This window comes from Carettochelys insculpta, chromosome 1, assembly GCF_033958435.1.
Source record: "Carettochelys insculpta isolate YL-2023 chromosome 1, ASM3395843v1, whole genome shotgun sequence".
In the NCBI taxonomy this organism is placed as follows: Eukaryota; Metazoa; Chordata; order Testudines; family Carettochelyidae; genus Carettochelys; species Carettochelys insculpta.
Genome location: NC_134137.1, coordinates 168,148,665 through 168,171,417, shown reverse-complemented (window position 1 = coordinate 168,171,417; position 22,753 = coordinate 168,148,665). Strand labels below are relative to the sequence as shown.

Below are 22,753 nucleotides of genomic sequence, written 5' to 3'. Positions count from 1 at the left end.
ATCCTCCCGAGCAAGAGAGTTCACCCAGTCCAACACAACAATAATCATTCCCTATAAGGAGGCAAGAAAACAGTATACAGTAAACTCTTTCATACCCAGCATGCTATTATCCAGAACTCTTAAATAACTGGCACTTTACCTATAAGTAAATTTTAGCAAGGTTTTTCCATAAATACAGTATGGTGAAAGTAAACACAAATAAATACAGCAAATAAGTTTACAATGGAGAATACTGCTGTTGGTGGCAAATAAAGTACTCTGCCTACATTTTTGTTTTTTTCTTAATATCTAATCTTGTTTCTCTTTAGTGTTATGCACTGGTAGGTACACCTCTCTATTATCCAGAACATCGGAATATCCAGTAACCTCCCAGTCCTGGTGCTGTCGGACATGGAAGAGTTTATTGTAGCTTTGGTGGAAAAAAAATTCGGGGGGGAGGGGAGTGGGCGCACTAAAATGTGCTTATGACTCTAGGCCCCCTAACACACAGCAACAATACAAATCTCTGGGGCATTAAACGAACAATTCAAGGCACTCAGCCAGCCATTTAAAAAAAACTAAAAAGGTATATTCTCAGCCTTCTTCAAAAATTATATGACTATGCACACCAACATTTAGAGTGCGCATATGCACACATACAGCTTATGCAAATGAATTATGTATATTTTAAATACAATGTTAAGACTAAAAATTAAGCACTCAAGGACCCAGAAAAGGTAACTCACAGGCACAAAACCCCTTGGCAGCTGCACCTGTTAGCAACTGCTGACATGAGCTTCACTAATTCCCATCTGTTAAGGGACCTGATCATAATTAGGCAATGAAAATGAAGTCTGCTCTAGCAAAAAAAGTTGCAGGGCTATCCAATGGATTCCCAAAGCCAACAGCTGCAGGGTCATCTGAGGCACAAGGCCATTAGTGATCATGTGAACCCAAGCCTGTGGGACTGGACACTCAGCAGCACACTTCAGGATTTGCATGAACGGCCAAGACCCCTGGAAGTTTCTATACACCTTTGGGGGCAACACCACGATGCTTTTATACGCCTCAGAAGAACCATTACTTTACAAACCAACAGAAGGAGGAATGAATATTGGGTGGGAGCATAGGGAAAGACCAAGAAAGCACAGATGGTAGTTTTGTTGAAGAATTTATGTGGAAAAATGGGGGCGCTAGTAGGTCACTTTCACTGTATGTTGCTGCTAGTTGCTCACTTCCCTACCCTGCTTTAATAAAATGGAAAGTGTCCAATGCAGGGCAGTTGGTGAACTTTAAAATTTTGCAATCAGTACTGCTCTTGGAACATAGAGTTGTACTCCTGCATTGCTTTAGAAACCCCTGGGAAGTTGGTCTGTGATTCTAAGATGTCCAGCACTAATTTGAGTGAGAAGGTCTTAGTACTGCTTTCTTAAAATCAGAAAGCAACAGAATTTACTTCAGGTCAAATAAGCTGCATTTGAATCATCTTTGGGGCATTTCTGAGATATGTAATTTTCTCACTGGGCTATAGGAATTTCCCCACCCTTTCTTGCACAAATAAAAAAAATGCAAGGACTGATTTTTCCTAAAGCTTTTGCAGGAAAGCAAGTACAGAAAATATAACTCAAAATTAATTTGTTCAAAATAGCTTGGAGTCAACAGAACGTATGCAAAATTTCAGCCTTATCAATCCCCAATAGAGATTACTATATGATAGCATTATACAGGCATATATACACAACATGTATTTTAGATGACAGAAGAGGGTTAAGTATGTGGGAAGAAGGAAAGGGTAGAGTGTGAAAGAGATAACAAGTGGTAAAAGAAGAGGGCAGAGCAAAAGAAAGCGTGCTTTAGAGTTCATCAATAGGTAGCCGTATAAGCTACTGGGGTGTGATTTCTAGATCATGATAACGTGTTACACAATAATTTATCTGTATCAACTTATCTCTTTTGTTTAAGCAGCCAAGAGCTGGCTGGGCTGCAGAAGTATCACTCAGATCCCCAGCATAAAGAGCACTTCAAAAAATCTCTCACACTGCCATGGCTTAAGATGGTGCTACCTCAGCTGGGTAGAAAACCAAATATAGTCCCTCCCTGACCAGAAGGACTGCTGCAACTTAAGGTTACTGGGAAGGTAAGGAAGGATTTCAAAGGAACCTGAGCCCACCTTTTAATATAAGTCAACTTGAAATTAGAACAAAATAAAGAAAGAACGGAAAAGAAAATAAATTCACCAGCTGAGGATTTAATAAGTGAGTTCTGATTTTGAATGTAAAAAACCCTTCTCTTTTAGAGTTAGAGTCTGTAGTGTTGAATATTCTTAAGCTTAAATTCTGTTGGAAAAAAGTTATGTCCTTTGCTATGTCTCTGAGTTAGGACTACACTGATGAGAGCTGTCACTCAAAACTCCACTGAAAAAATCAAAATAGTCAAAAATGAAAAAAAGTGTTCTTTGAACTATTTAGCAGCAGAAGGCCCTCTTTTGTAAAAGGTCTCCATCCCCCAGCAATTAGAATCTAAGTAGTGTGCCATCTTTAAAAATTTTTTTTTCATAAAGAGAAGCACACTTACACTGCTCCCCTCCCACCTGGCTTCCTTAGTGCTCTAAGGAGGGAGTAAACTGAACCAAATGCATAGCACAGCACAATGGAGGCTCTCCAGTATGCCAGCACAGCTGTACTGACTAGAGTGTCAAGCCTGCAAGTACTTCTGTCCTGGCCTGCCCCTTTCCACACACCTGCATATTGATTCTCCTTCCCCGCCCCACAGACTTTTTCATGATACAGGTAAGAAGTGCAGAACTGTACAGGAGCAGCTTCTGCTCCTATGCCATCACACCAGCTTAGCTAGAATTTAGCATTAGCCCCATTAGTGAACTTCAAATGAAGGATTATTCTTATTAGTGAGGAACTTGTTTTGTGAGAAACTGAACATGATACCTAGGCAGTTTGGAGTTTTAAGGCTGAGGTAGCAGCATCTCATTAAGCTTTTTCTGGAAATCTACTTTTCTGTAAATCAAAAATTTAAATGAAAGGTCTAGTACACAATGAATAAAAGGAGCCCACCATATTCCTTCTTCCTTGATTTAGCTAAGCACCGAGCAGCGCCAGACTTGCTTAACTTTGGAAAATCAAAAAGTCATGGTTGCCAGCCATCAGTAAATTAAAGGACAGTAAATACAAAAAAAAAAAAAAGCTTAAAAATTGGACCTGCACATAAAATTCATAACATTTAGAAATCAGTAAAAACTGCTGAACTTACAATGGAGCTAAGTAGTTCCTCTCCATTGGCTCGGGGATGAGCTCTGCACTGCAGGGCAGCTACATAGAGCCTACAATTCCTGGGGCAGTGGTGGAGAGGGAGAGTCTCGTGGTGGTGGGGCTTCCTCTGATCTGCTGCTGGCTGGTGAGCACTGCTCTTCTCCCCAAGCTTTGAACTCTTCTTTGGCATCACTAGCATCAGCCCAGCAGTAACTTTTGGTGAACATATGTACAGCACACACCTCTGCCAGGCTTCCTACAGCTGGCAGAGGATGTTGGGGAACAGCAGGCGGGGTATAGCAGCCTCCCACAAGCTTCCCACTTGTAACTTACAGTGGGTGGGTCACTGGTAGCGGCCCCCCAGGTCCCAGCCATGCAAGCAGTTTCTGGATGTCCCATCCCACGATGGGAGAAGGGCCAGAGGAGGGATGATTGCAGAGGTGGGGGGGTCGTGTTTAGAGGGCCTATAATAGGAGTAGGATTATGTCTGCATACATGTGGAATAATTGTTCATTTCTGTTCTTTTGAGCCATCTTGATATAAGAATGTATCCATGATTATTTTCTATATTACCCATAAAAATTATTTTCAGCATTTGGCAACCCTGGTGAAAAGACATGTCAGATAAATAGAACTTGCTCTTTCCAGAATTCAGCAACTTCAACTACATCATCCCATGAAACACATGTATGTGTATTACAAGTTTAGGAATTGGTTATATCATTACTTTTAAAATTTTGTAAACTGTTGTGGATAAATTCAAGGCAACTGTTACAGGATTCTGAGCAGCGTACACACAAACAGAAAATCCCAAGCCTTGAAACAATACAAACATTTTGTGTAATACTCAAATCTCTGCAACTCATACTGATATAGCTTAAATCCCATGTATGCAAAGATGTGACATTTTACATTGCAAGCATGTGCATAAGCAATTAAGAAAAATAAACTGCTATACACGCTATCGCTCAGTTTTGCAAATGCTTCAGTGTCAATTTCAAAATCAAAATTTCTTCCAAAAACGGCAGGCTGACATTTTTCTTTCCATATACGCCTCAGACGAGCTATAAAGACTTAAGTATTTCAACTGCTTAAGTTACAAAATTACACCTGAAAAATTTAGCATGTTAACAGTTGAATTCATATTTGGATACAAGGGAAAAAAAAAAGCGTCCTCCAAAATGTTTGCCATTTTTGAGCTGAGGTCAAGCTTAAGAATTTTCAGCACCAAATTAACTGAAAATACCCATACTACAATCTTAACTCAGGTACCACAACTGTGACCCTATATTAGAATCGAAAATATAATTCCAACAAGAATCTTGAGCCTAATTTACTTGACGCTGTCCTTTTGTTAGCTGACCAAATAATAGAAAAAGAAGTTGCTGACCAAATAATAGAAAAAGAAGTTGCTTAAGAATTCTTACCTTTTCATAAATTTTACTAATTTCCTCATTTGAGCTGAACACCAGCTGTACTGACCCACACCCTGATGCCCAGACAATTTTTTGTACTGCTTTAATAACACAGATATCAGGGATGTACTTTGAAGCCTAGAGACAAAGAAATATAAAACCACAGTTACATTAAAATACAGTTAATAATATTAAAATGGACTCTACACCTTTATGACAACTAACTTCATAAAAAACAGAATCTTTAACACTATGTTAAGACATTATATAGTGAAACAAAAATGATACTATAACTTAGAAATGCTCGTATCTTCACTCAGCATTTGACATTTCACTGTCAACTCAGCAATGGTCATGAAAGCCAAAAGCCTGTATTGTTCAGTATCTCAGGATCTTCCTTCATGCCCTTGTTATTAGACAAGTGACAAAAGTATTTGATCCTGGCCAAAATTTAGCAGAAATATTAGTTTTTTTAAAAACCATTCTGAAAGTAATCTGCTCAGCCATTTTCACTGTGAAAACACACACACCCACACACACACACACACACCCCATACATTTTTCAGATTTGTTTGCTTAGCTCTCAACCCCAAAACAGCTATAATTTGGAAATCAAGTTTAGAAATTAATTTTGGTATTAAGAAAAATAATCAAGATATGCATGTTAGCCACCATCCAAGCCCAGAAGAGTTGATGCAACCCTCAAATAGTCAAAATGACTTGATATGCACAGGTCATACTTTTATGACTGATCCAAACACCTGTAAAGGTAATCTGAATCTAGTTTTACGAATGACTTACTGAAAAACAGTAACTTTGGAACATACTTCCTAGATCAAATACTAAATTTTTTAAACTCTAGCCTGAGGGGTGTTTTGATCAGTGACTGCTGCAAAAGAGCTGTTAGGAAACAAACATGCTTTGTGAACTGTGTGAATTCAAAATATGCATTCAGAGAAATATTACATCCTTCCTCCCTCCTGTCCAACCTCAGCCCTTACACAAGCATCAAGCCCTTGACATTCTCCTTCAGGAAGCTGAATTAACACAAGGCACAAGTTAATGACCAAGCTTTAGATCTGAAGAGGACTGTATCTCCCTCCCCATTGACCACATTTGTGTCAGACTGCCAGGTTGGTTTTATAAGCAACAGTCTCATTACAAGAACACCTAATATTATTTTTCAAAATAAGCGCTATTTCGTGCCTTACCAGCTCCTATTTCCAAATAGTTATTTCAAAATAGGCACTATTTCAAAGTATGCACTATGCGCGCTATGTATCAAAGTACATTTGTGTGTGTTGCAGCCCTATTTCAGTATAACTATTCAGTGTAGCTGTAGCCTTTATAAGAAAATAAAAATATACTTCAATTTAGCCTGGAGAAAAGATAATTTTTAAAAGTATTATAATTTTAAAAATACGTAGTTTTATAATGCCTTTCAACTCTTCTATTCTGCCCTTGCAGTCTGTATCATGTATCTCAAACTTAAAATACAACTGACAAAAAAAAATAATTGGCCACCAAAATATACAAGAAAAATGTTGCAGGATAAACCACAATATACTTCAGATGTTGCTCTTCATCAATTTTCTTCATGTTTGCAAATATATACTGTATTTTAGCACTGAGATTGCAGGCCTTTACCTAGTTTACTCGGCTAATCCTCTCTTCAACTCCATTATACATATTGGTTTTCCCAAGCATCCACATGAAAAGCATGTAATAAATTTTGTGAAGAAAATTTAACACCGTAAAGTGTTAAAAGAATTAAAAGTAAGCTAAATACTCTATAAAAGGAAATCTAAGAAACGTGATAAAACAAAATGAAAATCCAGTACAGAAAACTTAGGTTTTATAGCTAAAGTACACTAACCTCATCGGATATTTGCTGGGCAAGACGTAGTGCTACATTTCTTAGCATGCACTCTGAAGTTGGATTGGGAATGTTCTGTAGGGCACTTTGCAGCACCACAGCCTGGTCATGGGTAGCCTGGTTTATCTGGAATAAGTTATTTTTATTATTTACATGGGTGGAAAAAAAAAGATACAAAGCCATCAAGTAATGAAGTATTATACAAGGTAGGTGTGAGGGGAGAGATAAATGGAAATTCTATTTAAATTTAATACATGTGGGGGAAAAAAAACAAAACACTTTTGTTACTTCAGCTTTCTAAGGCTATATGTACACTACAAGATAAAAATCAATGTTTACTAAATTTGAATTTTTAGCTTCGTTCTTATGAATTCGAATGTAAGTGTTTACAAACCTTCTGGAAATTCAAGCCACTGTTTCTCTATGTCAAGTTTCTGCATCCCCATTGCCTTAGTCAAATTTGACTATGTGAGCAGTGCATTGTGAGTTATCTGTCCCACAGTACCTTAGCTCCAATTGCTTCTGAGTGTTTCATGTCAGGAATCCCAGAATGCAAAGCACTGCCCAGAATTCAGAGCACCCCATAACCATGCAAAAATGAACTGGAGATTGTGCCATTTTGTCCACCATTTTCTCTGGCACAGCGCTAGTACAAGCATAGATCCCCAATTGTTGCAAGTCATTGCACACACCATTGCAGCAACTTCCTGGACTGTTGCAAAATTTTGCTTCCGATTACAAAGTGCAGTGATGGTTCAGGATGATGGTTCTGAAGAGCAAATCTTTCAACTGCAGCCCAAGAACTCATGCGCTGGCTGCCCTGAATGCACTGTTGGCAGTGGAGCACCAGTTTTGGACTCGTGAGACCAGCACACACTGGTGGCACCACATTATTTTGGAGTCATGGGACAATTAGCAGCAGCTGCAGAACTTTCACATGTGAGTCCACTTGTATGGAACTTTGTGATGTGCACGCGCCAGCTCTGAGATGCAACACCACATGGATGAAGCTCGCTTTAACAGTTCAGAAGTGAGTGACAATCGCCCTGTGGAAGTTTGCAGCACCCAACAGTTACTGGTCAGTGGCTAATCAACTCAGGGAGGGCAGATCTACAGTGGGATCCGTGATGATTTAAGTAGCCAATGCAATCTGTCAGCATCTCCTCAGGAAGACCATGACCTTGGGGAAAAAACAGGCCATAGTGGATGGCTTTTCTGCCATGTGGTTTCGTAAATGCAGTGGGGCAACAGATGGCACGCACATCCCCATCGTGGCCTCAGACCACCTGGCCTCTGAGTTTATAAACTGAAAGGGACACTTCTCCACGGTTTTGCAGGCACTGCTACATCACAAATGCCGTTTCACCGACACTGTGGGATGGTTGGGGAGGGTTCACAATGCACACATCTCCACAAATTCTGGACTGTACAGAAAGCTCACGGATGGGGCTTTTCTCCTAGACTGGAAAATCCCAACTGATGATGTGGAGATGTCTATTGTAATATTGGGTGACCCTCCTTACTCTCTGATCCCTTGCTTTGTGAAGCCCTACACAGGATCCCCGGACCCCAGCAAGGAAAACTTCAGAGACTCAGCAGTGCAGATTGGTAGTGGAATGTGCCTTTGGCCATTTAAAAGCGAGGTTCTGATGCTTACTGACCTGTTTGGACCTTTCTAAAACTACTATCCCAACCATGATTACACTGTGCATTATTTTGCACTTTTTTGAATACAGGCAGGAAAACTTCCCAACCATCTGGAATTCTGAGGCTGAGACCATCAGCAGGGCCATTCATCAATAACTATGCACAGGCAGCAGCAGTAAGGGATGCTTTAAAACACAGCTTCATGAATGATTTGTCACTCACATGACAGTGATGTATTTTTCTGTAGTACTACAAACCAAGCCCCACTCTTCAAACTGATTTGTGCTCCCCACCAACTGGGAAAGAATAAGTCAGACCTTGTCTTACTGAATCAATGCTTTTACTTGGTGGGAGGGGGCGAAGTTGCACGAAGTAGAAAGCATGTCAAGTGAGGTTATTTTCCTAAAAAAGGCAACTGTGCTTTCAGCCTTCCACCCACCACTCCCCTGGCCCAGTTCAGTCTGCCACCAGTCCTCTGTGGACCTTGGCTTAGCAGTGGGCACCTGTGCTTTCAACCCTCCAGCTCCCCGCCTGGTTCCGCACAATGATTTGTAAACCCTACTACTCATCGGTGCCAAGAAATCACACCGAGCTCAAAAGAGTAAGCTTATTTTGGGGTGAGAAGAGGTTAAGCAACAGGGAAAAGAAGCCTTGTCAAGGTTGGTGGAATAGTCTTTTACAGTGGCCACTGGGGCTAGAGCAGAAGGCTGCCCTTGCCCTCCCTCCCCATGTTTGGGGACCGCGATGCCAGGATGGGGTGGGAACCTATGTTCAGAGACTCCAGGAAGCATTTAGAGGAGCCAGCAGTGCTGCATTGGGAGTCGCTCTGCAGCTGAAGCATGGAGTGCAGGACCTTGGTTTGATCACTCATTGCTGCTAGGAACTTTGCTCCTTACTCTTGCATTTTCTGCTACCACTCAAGCTGTAGAATGATGCCACTGAGCTGTACTCTGCTGCCACCGAGCTGTGTCCCTTGTCATTTTATTGTTTTCTGCCTCAGACAGCTCCATGTGCTGCCGGATGAGATCCTGCTTGCATCTTTTTCGCTTCCTTGCCCTGTTTCCCACGCTGGAATTGGCAGCTGTAAAGTAAGTGAAGGTCAAAATTCCCAGGAAGGGGAGAGAGGAGAAGAGAAGGGTTTTTTTTCCATGTCATCTCCTGGGTTGGGAGGGGGGGGGGAGTTTCCCCACACTTACTGGAGCAGCCCTCATCAGGGAAAAAATGCCATTTAAAAGGAGAGCAAAACCCACCAGTGCTTCACATGCTGGTTTGCAGAAGCAGGGTCCCCACAGCCCAGCAGCTGCATGGCAAGGAAGAAGGCCTGCAGAGCCTACAACCTGCGCGCATGATGAGGGAGGGAAAGAAGAAGAGGAGACAGCGCACCCATCAGCCAGTTAGTGTGGCTATGGGCTCCCAGGGAAATGTAACAGGGCAGGAAGCACGGGGAAAAAAAATCTGATCCAAATTGCCATGCTTCTTTAAGCTGCCAAAGAGACATCATCCTCCTAAAACTGACACATCAACAAAGAAGCACTGCTCATCCTGTGTGACCACAAGCCTGGAAAATTTGCAAAAGTGCTGTGTGGCACCATGACACCAGATTGTTATCTGGTCATCTGGCATGGCAAGGTGTGCTACTGCAGAAGCCATAATAAGTCAGGCCTGCCCAAAACATAGAAGAGTGCCCTGGATGAGGTCTTTGAGGAGATATCCAAGGAGAAGTGCTCCATCCCCAGAAATATTAACACACTATTCTGAGGGCACAGGTCCATGGAAAACCTGTACCCACATCTATTCCTATACCCACCCACAGCCTGCTTGTAGCATTCAGGGGAAAAAAAAAACAAACACAGAACTGCTTGGTCCCAATGGCTTGGGGACCAGAGAAGAGGGGGACCAGCATGGGGCAACTGGTTCCAGATCCAGGGCGAAGAGCTCCAGGCTGTCGGGAATAACTTCTTCAGGCCTCTGCTCATTGCCCGCTTCCTTCTGTCGATTGGCCTCTTCCTCCTAGGCCCCCAGCTCATCTTGGATTACCCTGGACTCCAGACCAGGTCCTCCACAAGAGTCATAATTAAAACCGGGCTCCTTGGTGGGGTCAGCCCCAATAAGCACGTGCAGCTGTTCATAATAGTGGCAGGTCTGTGGAGATGACCCTGACCACTGGTTGGCTTCCCGGACTCTGTGAGGAGGCCTGCTGGCGTTCTTTCACCTTCATCTGGCACTGCGTAGAGTCCCAGGAATAACCTTTGACGGTTATCTTGTGCAACATCCACTTATAGATTACTGTGTTTCTCTTGACCACTCGAAGTCTTTTTGCCACCAATTGGTCTCCCCTAACTGCAAGAAGATCCAGAAGCTCCTGATGGGTCCACATTGGGGCTCTCTTGTGAGCCTGAGAAGTACTAGGCTGATCACAACCCTGAATACTCATGATTGCAGTGGATGGTTAACAATGAGATTGCTACCAATGCATGCGATGCGATGGCAATGGGTAAAAGAATTTTGCCATTATGGGAGCCCTGTATATTTGTAGGCCTGGTTGCCACTGAATTCAAATTCAAATCCAAATAAAAAATTTGCAGGCTTCCTGTGACCTTCTTCTTGCACACCTGGACGGAGAGAAGCGAAGAAGGAAGCAGCTATACTTGGTGGGTAACTGCATAGCTTTGTAGGATACATACGGGACACCTCTGGAGGCTAATAAATTTGATTTAAAGACATGGCATGTCCACAATGGCCTTTATTAGAGATTTTAAATTCAAACTTTAAGCTACACACACCCAGTTCCAATGATATTATATCAATATTAGTACTCCCTAAATTCAGCTAGTGGTATTTACAGTGAAGACAGTCACTTGGTACAATCAAGCTAACTGCATGAAATTTGAGTTTCTCTCATAATGTAGAAGCAGCCTTGGAGTTCAAATACACATTGAACCTCTCTCGGGCCTGGTCTACACCAGGGAGCAAAGTTGATCCCAGCTACGCAATTCTAGCTATGTCATTAGTATAGCTAGAACCTATGCATCAGGATCAACTTTATTCCCTGGGCTTTTCGGGCTTGTGCTGACATCCCTTACTCCATGTGACAGCATGGAGTACCAGGGTCAATAGGCGAGCCCAGAAAGATCCATTTTACAAGGTCTTCACAGACGCAGCAAAAAATCAAACTCTGGAGGATTGAACACAGCACACCAAACACACAGTAAGTGCAGACATACTCTTCGTCCACTAAGACCTGGTATGATACTAGGAAAACTCCTGGGACTTTGAGTGTCCCTCTATTGCAGGACTGGAAAACATGCAGAATCGATCTAGTGCACTGCTTCGTTTCACCTGGCCCATTGAAAGTATCCATACCACAGACTGGGAGCCCGAGTGTCTAATCCACCCCACTTCTCCCATGGGTCTGGAGTTGCAAGCGCTGGCGTGTTTCTGTAGCCCCAAGTGGAGGAGTGATCAGGGAAGCTGTGTGTGCTGCCCCTACCCCCACCCCAGCACTGGCTTCACATTTGTTAAATGGTTCTTTGCAGAGCAGAGATGATAAATGTTGCTCTTGACATAATGCATTGTTTGGGTGTTGCTCATTATCACTTGGATAACAAAAGCAGAAATGTTATGCGTGAAGATACGTGGCTCTGAGCTACAAGACATTTATGTGAAGTTGAACTTCCTGGGGTGACCTAATGTCCTTATGTCTGAAAGTGGTAAAGATGAGCTTCCCATCCATATGCGATATGTCACCAATGTTTTACTAGGCAACAATACAGAGAAAGGTACTTCACAGGTTCCTCCACCCACCTAATGGGTAGACTGGAAGAGACCTCCAGTCACTGAGCCATATCTCCTGCTATTGCAGGCAACACAGCCATGAGACAAGGATCTTCACATCATGCATACCCCCTAAAAGAGCAGTGGACAACCTGTGGCTTATCAGGGTTCTCTGGGGCTCAAGACATTTTGTTTACTATTGCCAGATTCCACTGGTTTCTGTCTGCACAGTTTTGTTTTTATTGGTATTACTAAAGTGATACACATGTAAAGCAAGGGCATGTGAAGTGAGGTGGGTGCTGACTGCACACAACATTGATTATCAGAGTTGTGCACCCCCTCAGCATCTAATCAAAGCTCTGTTACAGTTCAACTCGCACACCCCACAAATTCTGGGTGTGCAGTGCATGTAGTCAGCAAACTTACACTATTTCAGAAGACTGCCTTGGTTACTACAATTTTGTGGTCCCCTAAGATGAAGGAGGGCTACTCACATGGCCCACTTCACTAGCCTTGGCTGTCCATTGCCGCCCTAAAATAGACTGAACCTCTCTAATCCAGCACTCTTTCATCCAGCATGATTTTAGCTAGCCAGATAACCCCTTATGAGTGTAGTTAAGTTTCCCATGGTCCCATAAAATTTACAGCCATGAGTTCTGGCTCTCAGAATGCGTTATGTGCTATTTTTTAGCTGTAATTTACCCCTAAATGTCTTAAAATCCCAGTAAGCAGTGGAAGGGTGGGAAATCCTACTAGAGAATACTGACCTCCTGAGGACTAGCAAATTCTCTCACTCGGCATCAGCCAGGTCGAACTAGGTTGCATGTTACAGAGTGCATTTTTTCCCAAAAGTGGAATTCATATAGTCATTTGAACCCACAAATACACATAAATAAAGGGTCGCAAAACCAAGTACCCACTGAAACAAGCTGGAACAGTAAAGCAGAACTCTTCTTACTGGAATTCTGTTACTTTCCTGAATGAGCAATGAACTGAATTTGCAACAATGTAGGTGCTAGGAACTGGTGAAGCAAAATCTTTTACCATATGTCACATATTTAAAAGTGAGTATTATGAGTTCTTGATGAATAGTAGCATTGAAATACTTACCCAAGACAGGAATTTAAGTAAAAATGGTATTATAGGAAGACAGCTTGTATACTTGAGTGCAATTATTGTGTATTACTGTTTCTATAAAAGACTCTTCTATACAAAAAAAAGAGGGGGAACATTAAAAAAATTACATTACCGGTGAGATTGGACTTGTGCCCTCTGCAACTGGCTGACATGCTTCTGCAACAGCTCGAACATGGCCAAAGCCAATTGCTGTTAGCAATAATTTGGCTATTTTTAAAGCATTAAGATAGGCACCCCTTCGAGTTTCCGTATCTGCATTTGGCAGGAAATTATTTCTAGTCAACATGCTCAATACAAGAGGCAAACCACCACTTTTTAAGAAGTTGTACTGGAAGTCACTGGCATCTTCTCCCAGGGGTGCACTGGCAGGCATCAACAAGGCATAAACTACCTGTCGGAAGGATGTAAAAAATATTAGCAAACAATACGCTTTTGCTAAACAGACACCAAAAAATGAAAACACACAGGTGTACATTTTTACATTGTACCGATGGTCTCCCCATGCACATCTCCCACAATCTACTAGGCATCTTCCATCTTTTCAGTTTTACACCAAAATTTCATCCTGTTCTTAAATGCCACCATAGGAAATATAAGTTTAATGCCAAAAAGCTTTGAAATATAGTAAAAAAGGTTGGGGAGGTTAAATTTATTTTTAAAGAAAAGCATTACACACCTCGGTTAGATATAGCACTTGTGAGGCAGATGGGCCAAAGAAAAGAGAGTCAAGGGATGGACTAAGACTGCTTTCACCAAGTTTTGCATGGTCTAAGCAAATAGCTCTTAGTTTCTCTACTGTAGTGTTATCTGCAATAAAAACACAGTATCTAAATATTACTGCCACACTTAACAAAACAAGTCACTGAAATCTAGAGTTAATTAATTCCTATCAATCTGAGAAATTTCACAGAACATCAGGTAAAAAAAGATACAGGAATTGTAATGGTTATACCAGAGGTCTGCAACCACCCTTAGGCATAGCGCCCATTGGTGCAAAATTGCGCCCCCCTCCCCCCCCCGATAAGCAGGTTTAATGCACCTCAGCTGCCATGCGCAACCTGCCCACCGTATCCAGATCATACTTACTCACCCTCTGCTTTCCACGCACAAGCGCACTGAGTCCCCTCCCTGCCTTCCTTCCTCACCCTGCTCTGGGTCCCCCCCAAACTTCAGCCAGAAAGTGCTGCAACAACTTTCCCAGCCGCTCCCCACTCAGCGGTGCCAGCACCAGCCTCACCAGGTCGCAGGGCTGAGCTGGGTTGGGTCCTGGTGGAGCTAAGCTTGCACCGCTTAACACAGCTCCAGGCTGTGCTGCTGCAGCTGGCAGGAGAGGGAGCTGGGGGCGCTGCACTGTCTGGGACGAGGCACTGGCCCAGCAGGGAGGGAAGCTGTGCTCACAGGAGGCCTCCCCCAGCCTCCTCCTCCTTACTGCAGCTGAACAGCTCTGGCAGGGACAGGTGCACCCCCCCCCACACCCGCTCAGTTCCCCCATGTGCAGTACAAGCCACTCTCTGCGCTGCCCCCACTGAAATAATGGAACTCAACTGAATTGGTTTAAGAGTCAACCGGTAAACCAATTAAATTGAGTTCCATTATTTCAGTGGGGGGAGGTGCAGGGAGCCGCAAGAGGAGTCAGCAGTGGCAGCTCCCAGAGCCGCAAGTCGCTCCTTAAAGAGCTGCAGGTTGCCGACACCTGGGTTATACAAAACCAGATACTAGAGTTTGCTGTGTTCTATTACTGACAGCACTTAGAAACTCCTCCTATCCAGTCTAAAATGCTGCAAAATAGTTTAAAATTGTAAACACTTATCCCCATTTTCAAAGATAAAGAGGTAATGACATCTTGAAAACTTAAGATATTTTACTTTATATTATGGACAAGATATAGCAATACAGGAAGTAAATGAGTGTACAGCAATGACTACCATACCCTAAAGTCTTAGGATATGATAAATATTCATTTCCAGAAAACAGATTAGATACAACCTCAAGAAATAAAGAAATTGAAATTATAGCCTTACCTGGTGGCATAAGTTTCATAAGGACACGTGCTCCATCTCTAAGAGGTGGCATATTTAGACTACTACCTAAGTCAGCAACTTGCCAAAGGAATGAGATGTATCTAGGATGCAGTGACATGATCTAAAAACAAAAATAAAAATTTGTCATGCAATTTTGGCCACAAAAATATATTTGCGTCATTTTTAACAGCATAAATTATATGTATGAATACAAAAACCTTACCACTCCAGGCAAACAGCTTTCAACTTCTGGGTTTGGACCATCACTATAGTGATTGCCATGGTTGCCAGGAGAACCAGTAGAAGAGTCAGAAGAACTATCAGGGCTTGAAGGCATATTTGAACTTATTTGTGTAAGCTTGGCTGTAATTAGCTGAAAAAAACATGAAGATTTACACTTTTTAAAAAAAGTAACAGGTACAAAAACTATAGAACTTTAGAACTTTTTGTACTAAAACAATACTTCATTAAGTTGGAATGGAACATTTCACAGAAAGTATGAAAGAAGTAAATAAATAATAGTGATTGCTCTAAGATATTAGAAGGAATTGGTTGCCATCTGTTGGTGAGCGAGATAAGCTTTCAAGCTTACAGAGCTTCAGGTCTGGGAAATTTACTCAAGACTCTTACAGCAAAAAATTCAAGGCAAAACACATTGTTTTGCGTAAGCACAGTAAACCCTGGATTTAACCGACTAATGGGGGGTGTCTTTTAAACCCAAAAAGCCATTAAATTGGAGGGTTTACTACCCACCCCTACCCCCAGTACCTTTCCCCCACCCCAAAAAATGCCCACAACCCACTACCGCTGGAGCCAGAACCATGACCTCCACCGCACACTCCTCACACCAAAGGCGAGGTATGTACACAAGTGCCATCTGCCTGGGTACACACCTCACCCTGGGAGGAGTGTGTGGTGGCTCCTGCATCTGGAAGTGATGGTTCCTCCAGCTACAGCAGCAGAAGCAAGTGGTCATACAGGTTTGAGTTTCTTTTTTGGGGGCGGGATTTACAATTTTACAAACCCCAATTTAGCGGACTTTGGGAACAATGGGGGCGGGGGGCTGGTGGACATATGCTGTTCCTAAAGTCCGCTAAATTGGGGTCCATAAAAATCACATTTCAAGCAACCACTCTCCAGTCACTGGTGTGTGGGAAATGTGGGTATGGGGGGCGGGGGGAGTGGGGCGCCACAGAAGAGAAGACAAACTGTGTGTTACAGATTGTTGTAATAATCCATAATGACATTATGGTTTACATTTATAATTATCACTGTAATTAAAAAGAGCTCCTCTATGAAAGCCTGAGAACATCTCTACCTTAACAGAAGTTTAGTCAATTGAAGATATTACCTCACCCAACCTGCCTCTCATTTCTGATTATGACACTCCTATTCTCATTTCCCTCTAATGATAGAAATGGAGTAATAATGAACTAAAATAACACCACTCACCGTTTTATCTTTAAGATTTAGTTGTCCAATTAACTTCCTATCATCTGCAGGATCTACCAGCTCACCACCAATAAACAGTTCTACTTTTGTATGTGCACTGTTGGCTTTAATACGATTCAGAATACAGCGCCGTACTGAACCAATTGTGTCATTTGTGTGAGACCAAATATCCAAGTCTTCCACCTGCCGACCTTGGTTTGGAAAACGAACCACCAGTGTGATATGTTTACCACGAAAAGCTCTGCAAAACAAATGGAGAGCACATGTTAAATAAAGCCATTTGAGTAGCACAGAACAGAAGTGGCTATTTTTTCATGCAGTCATTTATACTGAAACTATTACAGAATGACCTACTATAACTACTGAAATGTGCAATATTTGAATGCTGAATTTCAAGCAAATCTAAAATTACACAGTTTCAATCTTAATTTGCTTCACTGTTTACAGTCCTCTGATCAAATCTTGAAATACATTTTCAGTCCTATTGATTTATTCTGTCCAGTTTAACAAACATTTTTTATTCTTTTTTCAGCACGTAAGTCAACAAGAGCTTTTCCTGTTGCAATTACTGATTGTTATTAGTATAGTAACCTAATATTTGCCCTCACTACTGGAGTACAAGATCAAATACATAAGTTATAAGTGCTGTTTTTTTATTGGCAGCAATGGTGAATTAAGAAAAGTTTATTTATTTCAGAACACTCTCACCAGATAATTATGTGGGATTTTCATAGTGAGCAATCTTTAAGAACATCAATTTATCCTTTACTTGTTTCTCAGAATATCTTCTCATTTGTTAATTATTGAGTAAATCTGGAAAGATCAGGAGTTAGTCTTCTCTGACTTTGCTCTACTTCTGACAATTATTCCCAGAGCAACAGAACGAAGTAACTAACGCAAGACTATTGCTACACCAAAGAACTAGAAAAGCATATGAAAAAAATCTTTTACTCCAGCACACGTAGCTGAAATAATACCAAAGCGGAAACAGAAAATGGCTGGTAATATAGGATCACAGAACTGGAAGGGGCTTTGAGAGATTCTTCTAGTCTAGTCCCCTGAACTCAAGGCAGGAATAAGTATTATCTACAACAGTGGTACCCCAACTTGCTCCACCCCCTTTACCCAGAAGGCAATCTGTCCACACACACTCCAGGATCATGGTCAAAAGTCATAGCTAGTGCTTCTTTCATGGCCAGGATCAGGACCAGAGCTGCATTCAGATCAGGGAGTGGGACTGCAGTGGGGTTCTGCAGCGGGGGTGAGGGCAGAGCCCAAACTGCAACTGGGGCTTGGGCTACAGGTTGGGGCAGGGGAAGGCTGGGTGGCATTCCTTCTCACACACCATGGGGGCTGGCTCCAGACCCTGCCCCACTCTCAAGCGTTTCTCCAGGACCCTTTAAGGGGGCACACCCATCTAGATGACCATGCACAGATGTTTGTCAAATGTGCTATTAAAAAATCTCCAGTGATGTAGTCTGCACAACAACCCACTTCCACAGGCAATTTCTGTCAATGCTTAACTACCCTGACAAAAAGATTTTCCTAATGTGTAACAAACTGTAATTTAAGCTTATTTCTCCTGGTCCTAGTCTCAGAAGTTAAAAGAACAATTTCTCTTCCTCCTCCTTGGACCAATCTTTGATATACTAAAAATTTCATCCCCCACTCAATATTATCTTCTGAAGACCAATAAATTTTTTCTAATCTTCCCTCATAGGTCATTTTCTACGCAGTTAATCTAATCATTTTTGTTACCAATTTGTCCACATCTTTCTTGAAATGTGGTGCCAAGAACTAAACACAATACTCCAGATGAAGTCTAAGTAGCATGGGGCAGAGAGGGAAAAAAAACAGCTTTCATGTCTAACTTACAGCACTCCAAATAACACATCAGAAAAATATATTTGCCCGCCCCCACCTTCCACATCAGTGTTACACTGTTGACTCAGTCTGTGATTCACTATGCCCCCAGATTCCTTTCCACAATACTCCTTTCTATGGAGTCAATTCCATTTTGTATGTGTGCAACTGACTGTTCCTTCCTAATAAGAGTATTTTCCATTTCTCCTTAATGCCATGTTTGTCAAACACTGGACCGTGATCCCTCCGGGGGGGGGGGGGGGGGCAGGGGTGCTGCAGCTGGATTCGGTTTTTCTCTTGCAAAAACGTGGTGTGTCTTCAGCATCTCACCTGACAACGCACTGACACAGACTACAACATTACCGATAGTTGGGCTCAGCTTCTCTTGCAAATGTTCACGTGTCTCTGACATCTCCACTGACAATCTAAACGCCAATCCTGTGATCTCAAACGGTCCAGTTTGGCTTCATTTGCAAATATTAGTGTGTCTCCAGTGTCTCTGCCGATGTGGCGCAGTGTTTACTAGCACAACGTCTTTACTAGTACTTGGAGTGTATGTGAAGTTCCATTTTTTTAATCAATTATTATAAATTTATAAAAACTTACTGTTATTTTAAATTTTTAGCCTTACAACATGGAAAGATTTTTGTTGGATGGTAAGTGAAAAGCTGATGACAAATCTACCGATATTGCTGATAAAAATAGGCCTAAATCAAGAAGCTATGATGAAAATTATATATCTTTTGGTTTCGCAAGTGTTTTTGTTCCAGTAATCAAACAGCCTCAACATGTTATTTGTCAGAAAATGCTATCTGCTGAAAGTATGAAGTCAAGCAAACTAAAACATCATCTTGAAGCAAGTCATGCAGACTTAAAGCTTGAGATTTTTTCCATTTAAAAAAAAGATGAAATGAAATAACTAGACTCATGTTTTGCTGCCAGCTCTGTTCCCCTTTGACAGGGGACCTCCTCCCACCTTGCACCTCAGAAGCTGCCTGGGATTGGCGCTTCTGGGGTCCCCCTCCAATTGCAATAATGTGAGATATGCACATTCGACACGTGTGTATCTCAAGGGTTTACTGTATACATATGAATCGCGGTCACATGGGTAGGAGAGGGTCCTGTACTCTAGACTCACATAATCTGAGGCCTTTCTGTACTCTGCAGTATCCCAGTAAACATCTCTTGAGTAAGAAATTCACTGACATCATTAAGAGTGCTTATTGTGGCAACAGCGATCATGTCAAGCAGAGGACTGGTTTTCACCTACAAACTGTATGAAAGGAGTGAAGGTTACTTGCCATAAAAGGAGATTCTTCAAGATTCGTAGTCCCTATCTGTATCCCGTACATCGTATGCAAGCGCACCATGCACTCAAATCTGGAGATTTTAATAAGCAGTGTCCACTGGCCCACCGATCCTTTTGCTCCCACTAGATGTTATAAGAAGTGGCACAAGTCAATGTCCTCTCAGTTCCTCCTCTTACTACAAATCTAATCAGATCCAAAACACAGTGAGTGGAGGACACATACTGGAAGACCATGAATCTTGCAGAACCTTCTGTTACAGTAACCTCCACTTCACTGGGTGCTGATATGGTGTGTATTCCACATGTGGGAGATTCACATGTGATTCTCAGATCAGAAGTGAGCGTGAGGAAGCTGACAACAAAGATGCATGTAGGTCTGTAGCAGAGTCTTAGACTTAAACTTCATTCAATCATGATACCCTTCGGGCAACAAAATTTACTATAACCACAGGAGGAGTCCCTGAAGCTGGAACTCACCCAAGCCCCATTTGTCCTGGGCAGCAAGGCAGTGGGGAAAAGCTGAAGACCTAGGACTTCAGCCAGAAGCATGAAGCCTGTAACCTGAGTCCTACCACTCAGGATTGAAGCCCTCAGGCTCCAGATGGTGCTTGGGTTTTGGCTTTGGAGCCCAATAAGCCTAGCATCAGTCCTGGCAACCCCATTAAAACAGGGTTTCCTACAGTTTGAGGACCACTGGACCAGTGCATGTCTTGTAAACATATTTATGGAGCTTGGGGTGGCTGCTCTGCACGTTGTGCGTTAGGACCTCCTTCAGGGATACTACTGTGCTGGAGCCATTACAGTGGCAGATGGTGGGATGCATGCTAAACTCCTAGCATCTGATAATTCAGCCATAAACCCACTTAGAAATTCTTTGAAGGGATATACTCTGGCCACAAGATCTTTCCTCTTTACATCAAAGTTTCTTGGAGACTTTCTGACAAACTTGTTTCTTGGCAGGTAAAACGCAAGTACACTCCTCACATCAAGGGGCTGAAAGTCCCTTCTCTACAGGAGAGGCATAGGGTTTCAGAAAAAAGGACAAGTAAGTGAATACACTGGTTAAGGTGGATTTTGGAAAATGACCCCACATAAAAATTTAGGGGAAGGAGATAGGTTGGAAAAGTCCACCATGTTTGCATCTTCCTTGAACTTTGGCCAGGACAAAATATCTGCTTCCATGAATAGACAAGATATGTAACACATTGCTAAGGGTTCAAAAGAAGGTTTTATAAGCATTGACAGCACAATGTTCTGGCCCCATACACATGTGGGTTAGAGACTGCTGGAGACGCCTTCCTGAGTCCCTTCATGAACTGTGCTACAGTTGAGTGGAGGAAGCTATTAGCGGCTGCTAGGTGATGAAGACATCAGATTTTTTTTTTTTTTTTTTTTTTTTTTTTTTTTAAAAAGAGACAAGATGCATCCACTGTTCCCTCTGACCTTTTTCATGCACAGAGAGAGACTTGTTATGTGCACCAATATTGAGGTCATACGTGCTACTCCAAAGCAGCTGAGAAGTGGGGCTGCCTGGGAGAGGGAGTAGACAAGGGGTGCAGCTTCTGTTTGCAGGCACACAAAGATAGCCAAGCAGCTGGGGCTCACTGAGAATCAGGAAGTGCGGCTTCTACACACACAGTAATAGAATCAGGAACTACCCAGGACCCAGCTAGACTCTTGGAGTCACCTCTCCCTCTCAATCCCTTTCCCCTCCTTTCCACCAAGTCCGCCAGTTTACTATTTCTACCATCTCTTACCTATAACAGAAGGACCAAAGAGGAAGTAACTAATTAGTAGAGTCATGCTGCGCTGAGCCACTAATGTGGTGGACAGGTCTGAATTGCATCCTGTGCAGCCATGCAGTTTACAGGAACTATGGAGATACCCAAGAACTACCAAGACAACCCTTACAGGGAGAGGATGAGTGACTGTGCTGCACTCCAGTTGACAAGGATTTCCATTTAGCCAGACAACTGTTACTGCTCAATTGTTGCTTAATTCTGGGTAAGTATAGCCTGGACAAGGGTAGAACAGGAGCACTCTCTCTGATGCCCATCCAAACATCAAGCTATGAAGTGGAGAAAAGCCTGTTTGGGGAGTTTGAGTTTTCACTTGTCCTGCATCAAGAGCTGTGAGAAAGGATGGATCTTGACTGAAGAGACTGACTGAAGCTCTGAGAACCAAAACTTCCTCAGCACTTGTGGAAAACAGGTGACGGAAGAAAGGCATACTCAAAATCACTCACCCTTGACTACAGAAGCACATTACCTTTTTTGGAATAATAGAGAGTTGGTTTGTATGATACGCACACATGTCTATCAGAATCACAGATTACTCACTTGTGGACTGCTGAGAAATGCCTGAGGTAAGTTTGCCTGCTAAGGACTTATGCATAGACAGAAAGTACGCAGCCTGAACGGTGGTCGTGGTGTTCCTGAATCACAAGCTCCAAACCCTGATTGTCTCCAGACAAAGAGAGAAAAGTCTTGTTTCCTGTTTTTGTAGACCAGGATGGTGATATTGTCTGACACTACCTGGATGCGAAGGACTGAATGAGAAAGGAAGGCCCAGAACACATGGTGAAATGCCTGCAGTTCCAGGATGTTGATATGTAGTCTGGCCTTCTGCTTGGTCCATGTGACTTGTGCAGTGTGACCAGAAGACTCTCCATCAGAAAAGAACACACCTGTTTCAACAGTGACATGAGGAGTGGATGGGGGACAGTCATCCTGGAGCTGATGCAGTTTTTGTTGGGCAAGTAGACCAAACTTAGACAGATGCACAAGCGACCTGTATGAAACCTGGCAAAGGGAGTTACACAAGTAAATGCTGCCACACAACCAATCTACAACAGGCATATTAGCACTGTAGTCCTTGTTCTGTGGCAAATCAAGGAAATCTGGTTGCACATTGGAAACCTTTTTGCAGGGAGGAAGGCACTTCTTTAAGCAAAGCTCAACATTACCCTCCTAAAATTTGTTCTCATGGGAGATAAAAGGATTTCTCTGTTCCCGCTA

General features: G+C 42.4%; 1 protein-coding gene across 2 annotated transcripts in view; it reads right to left on the bottom strand.

Moving 5' to 3' along the window:
- Nucleotides 1-22,753, bottom strand: part of USP9X (ubiquitin specific peptidase 9 X-linked) — a 203,372-nt gene that overhangs the window by 64,490 nt on the left and 116,129 nt on the right. For both annotated transcript variants that reach the window (XM_074995034.1, XM_074995025.1), the window contains exons 19-25: nt 16,565-16,805; nt 15,336-15,485; nt 15,113-15,233; nt 13,768-13,898; nt 13,204-13,482; nt 6,534-6,659; nt 4,670-4,795 (exon numbers count right to left, since the gene is read on the bottom strand). In XM_074995034.1, coding sequence (XP_074851135.1) covers nt 4,670-4,795; nt 6,534-6,659; nt 13,204-13,482; nt 13,768-13,898; nt 15,113-15,233; nt 15,336-15,485; nt 16,565-16,805 — 1,174 coding nt within the window. The remainder of the gene's footprint in view (nt 1-4,669; nt 4,796-6,533; nt 6,660-13,203; nt 13,483-13,767; nt 13,899-15,112; nt 15,234-15,335; nt 15,486-16,564; nt 16,806-22,753) is intronic.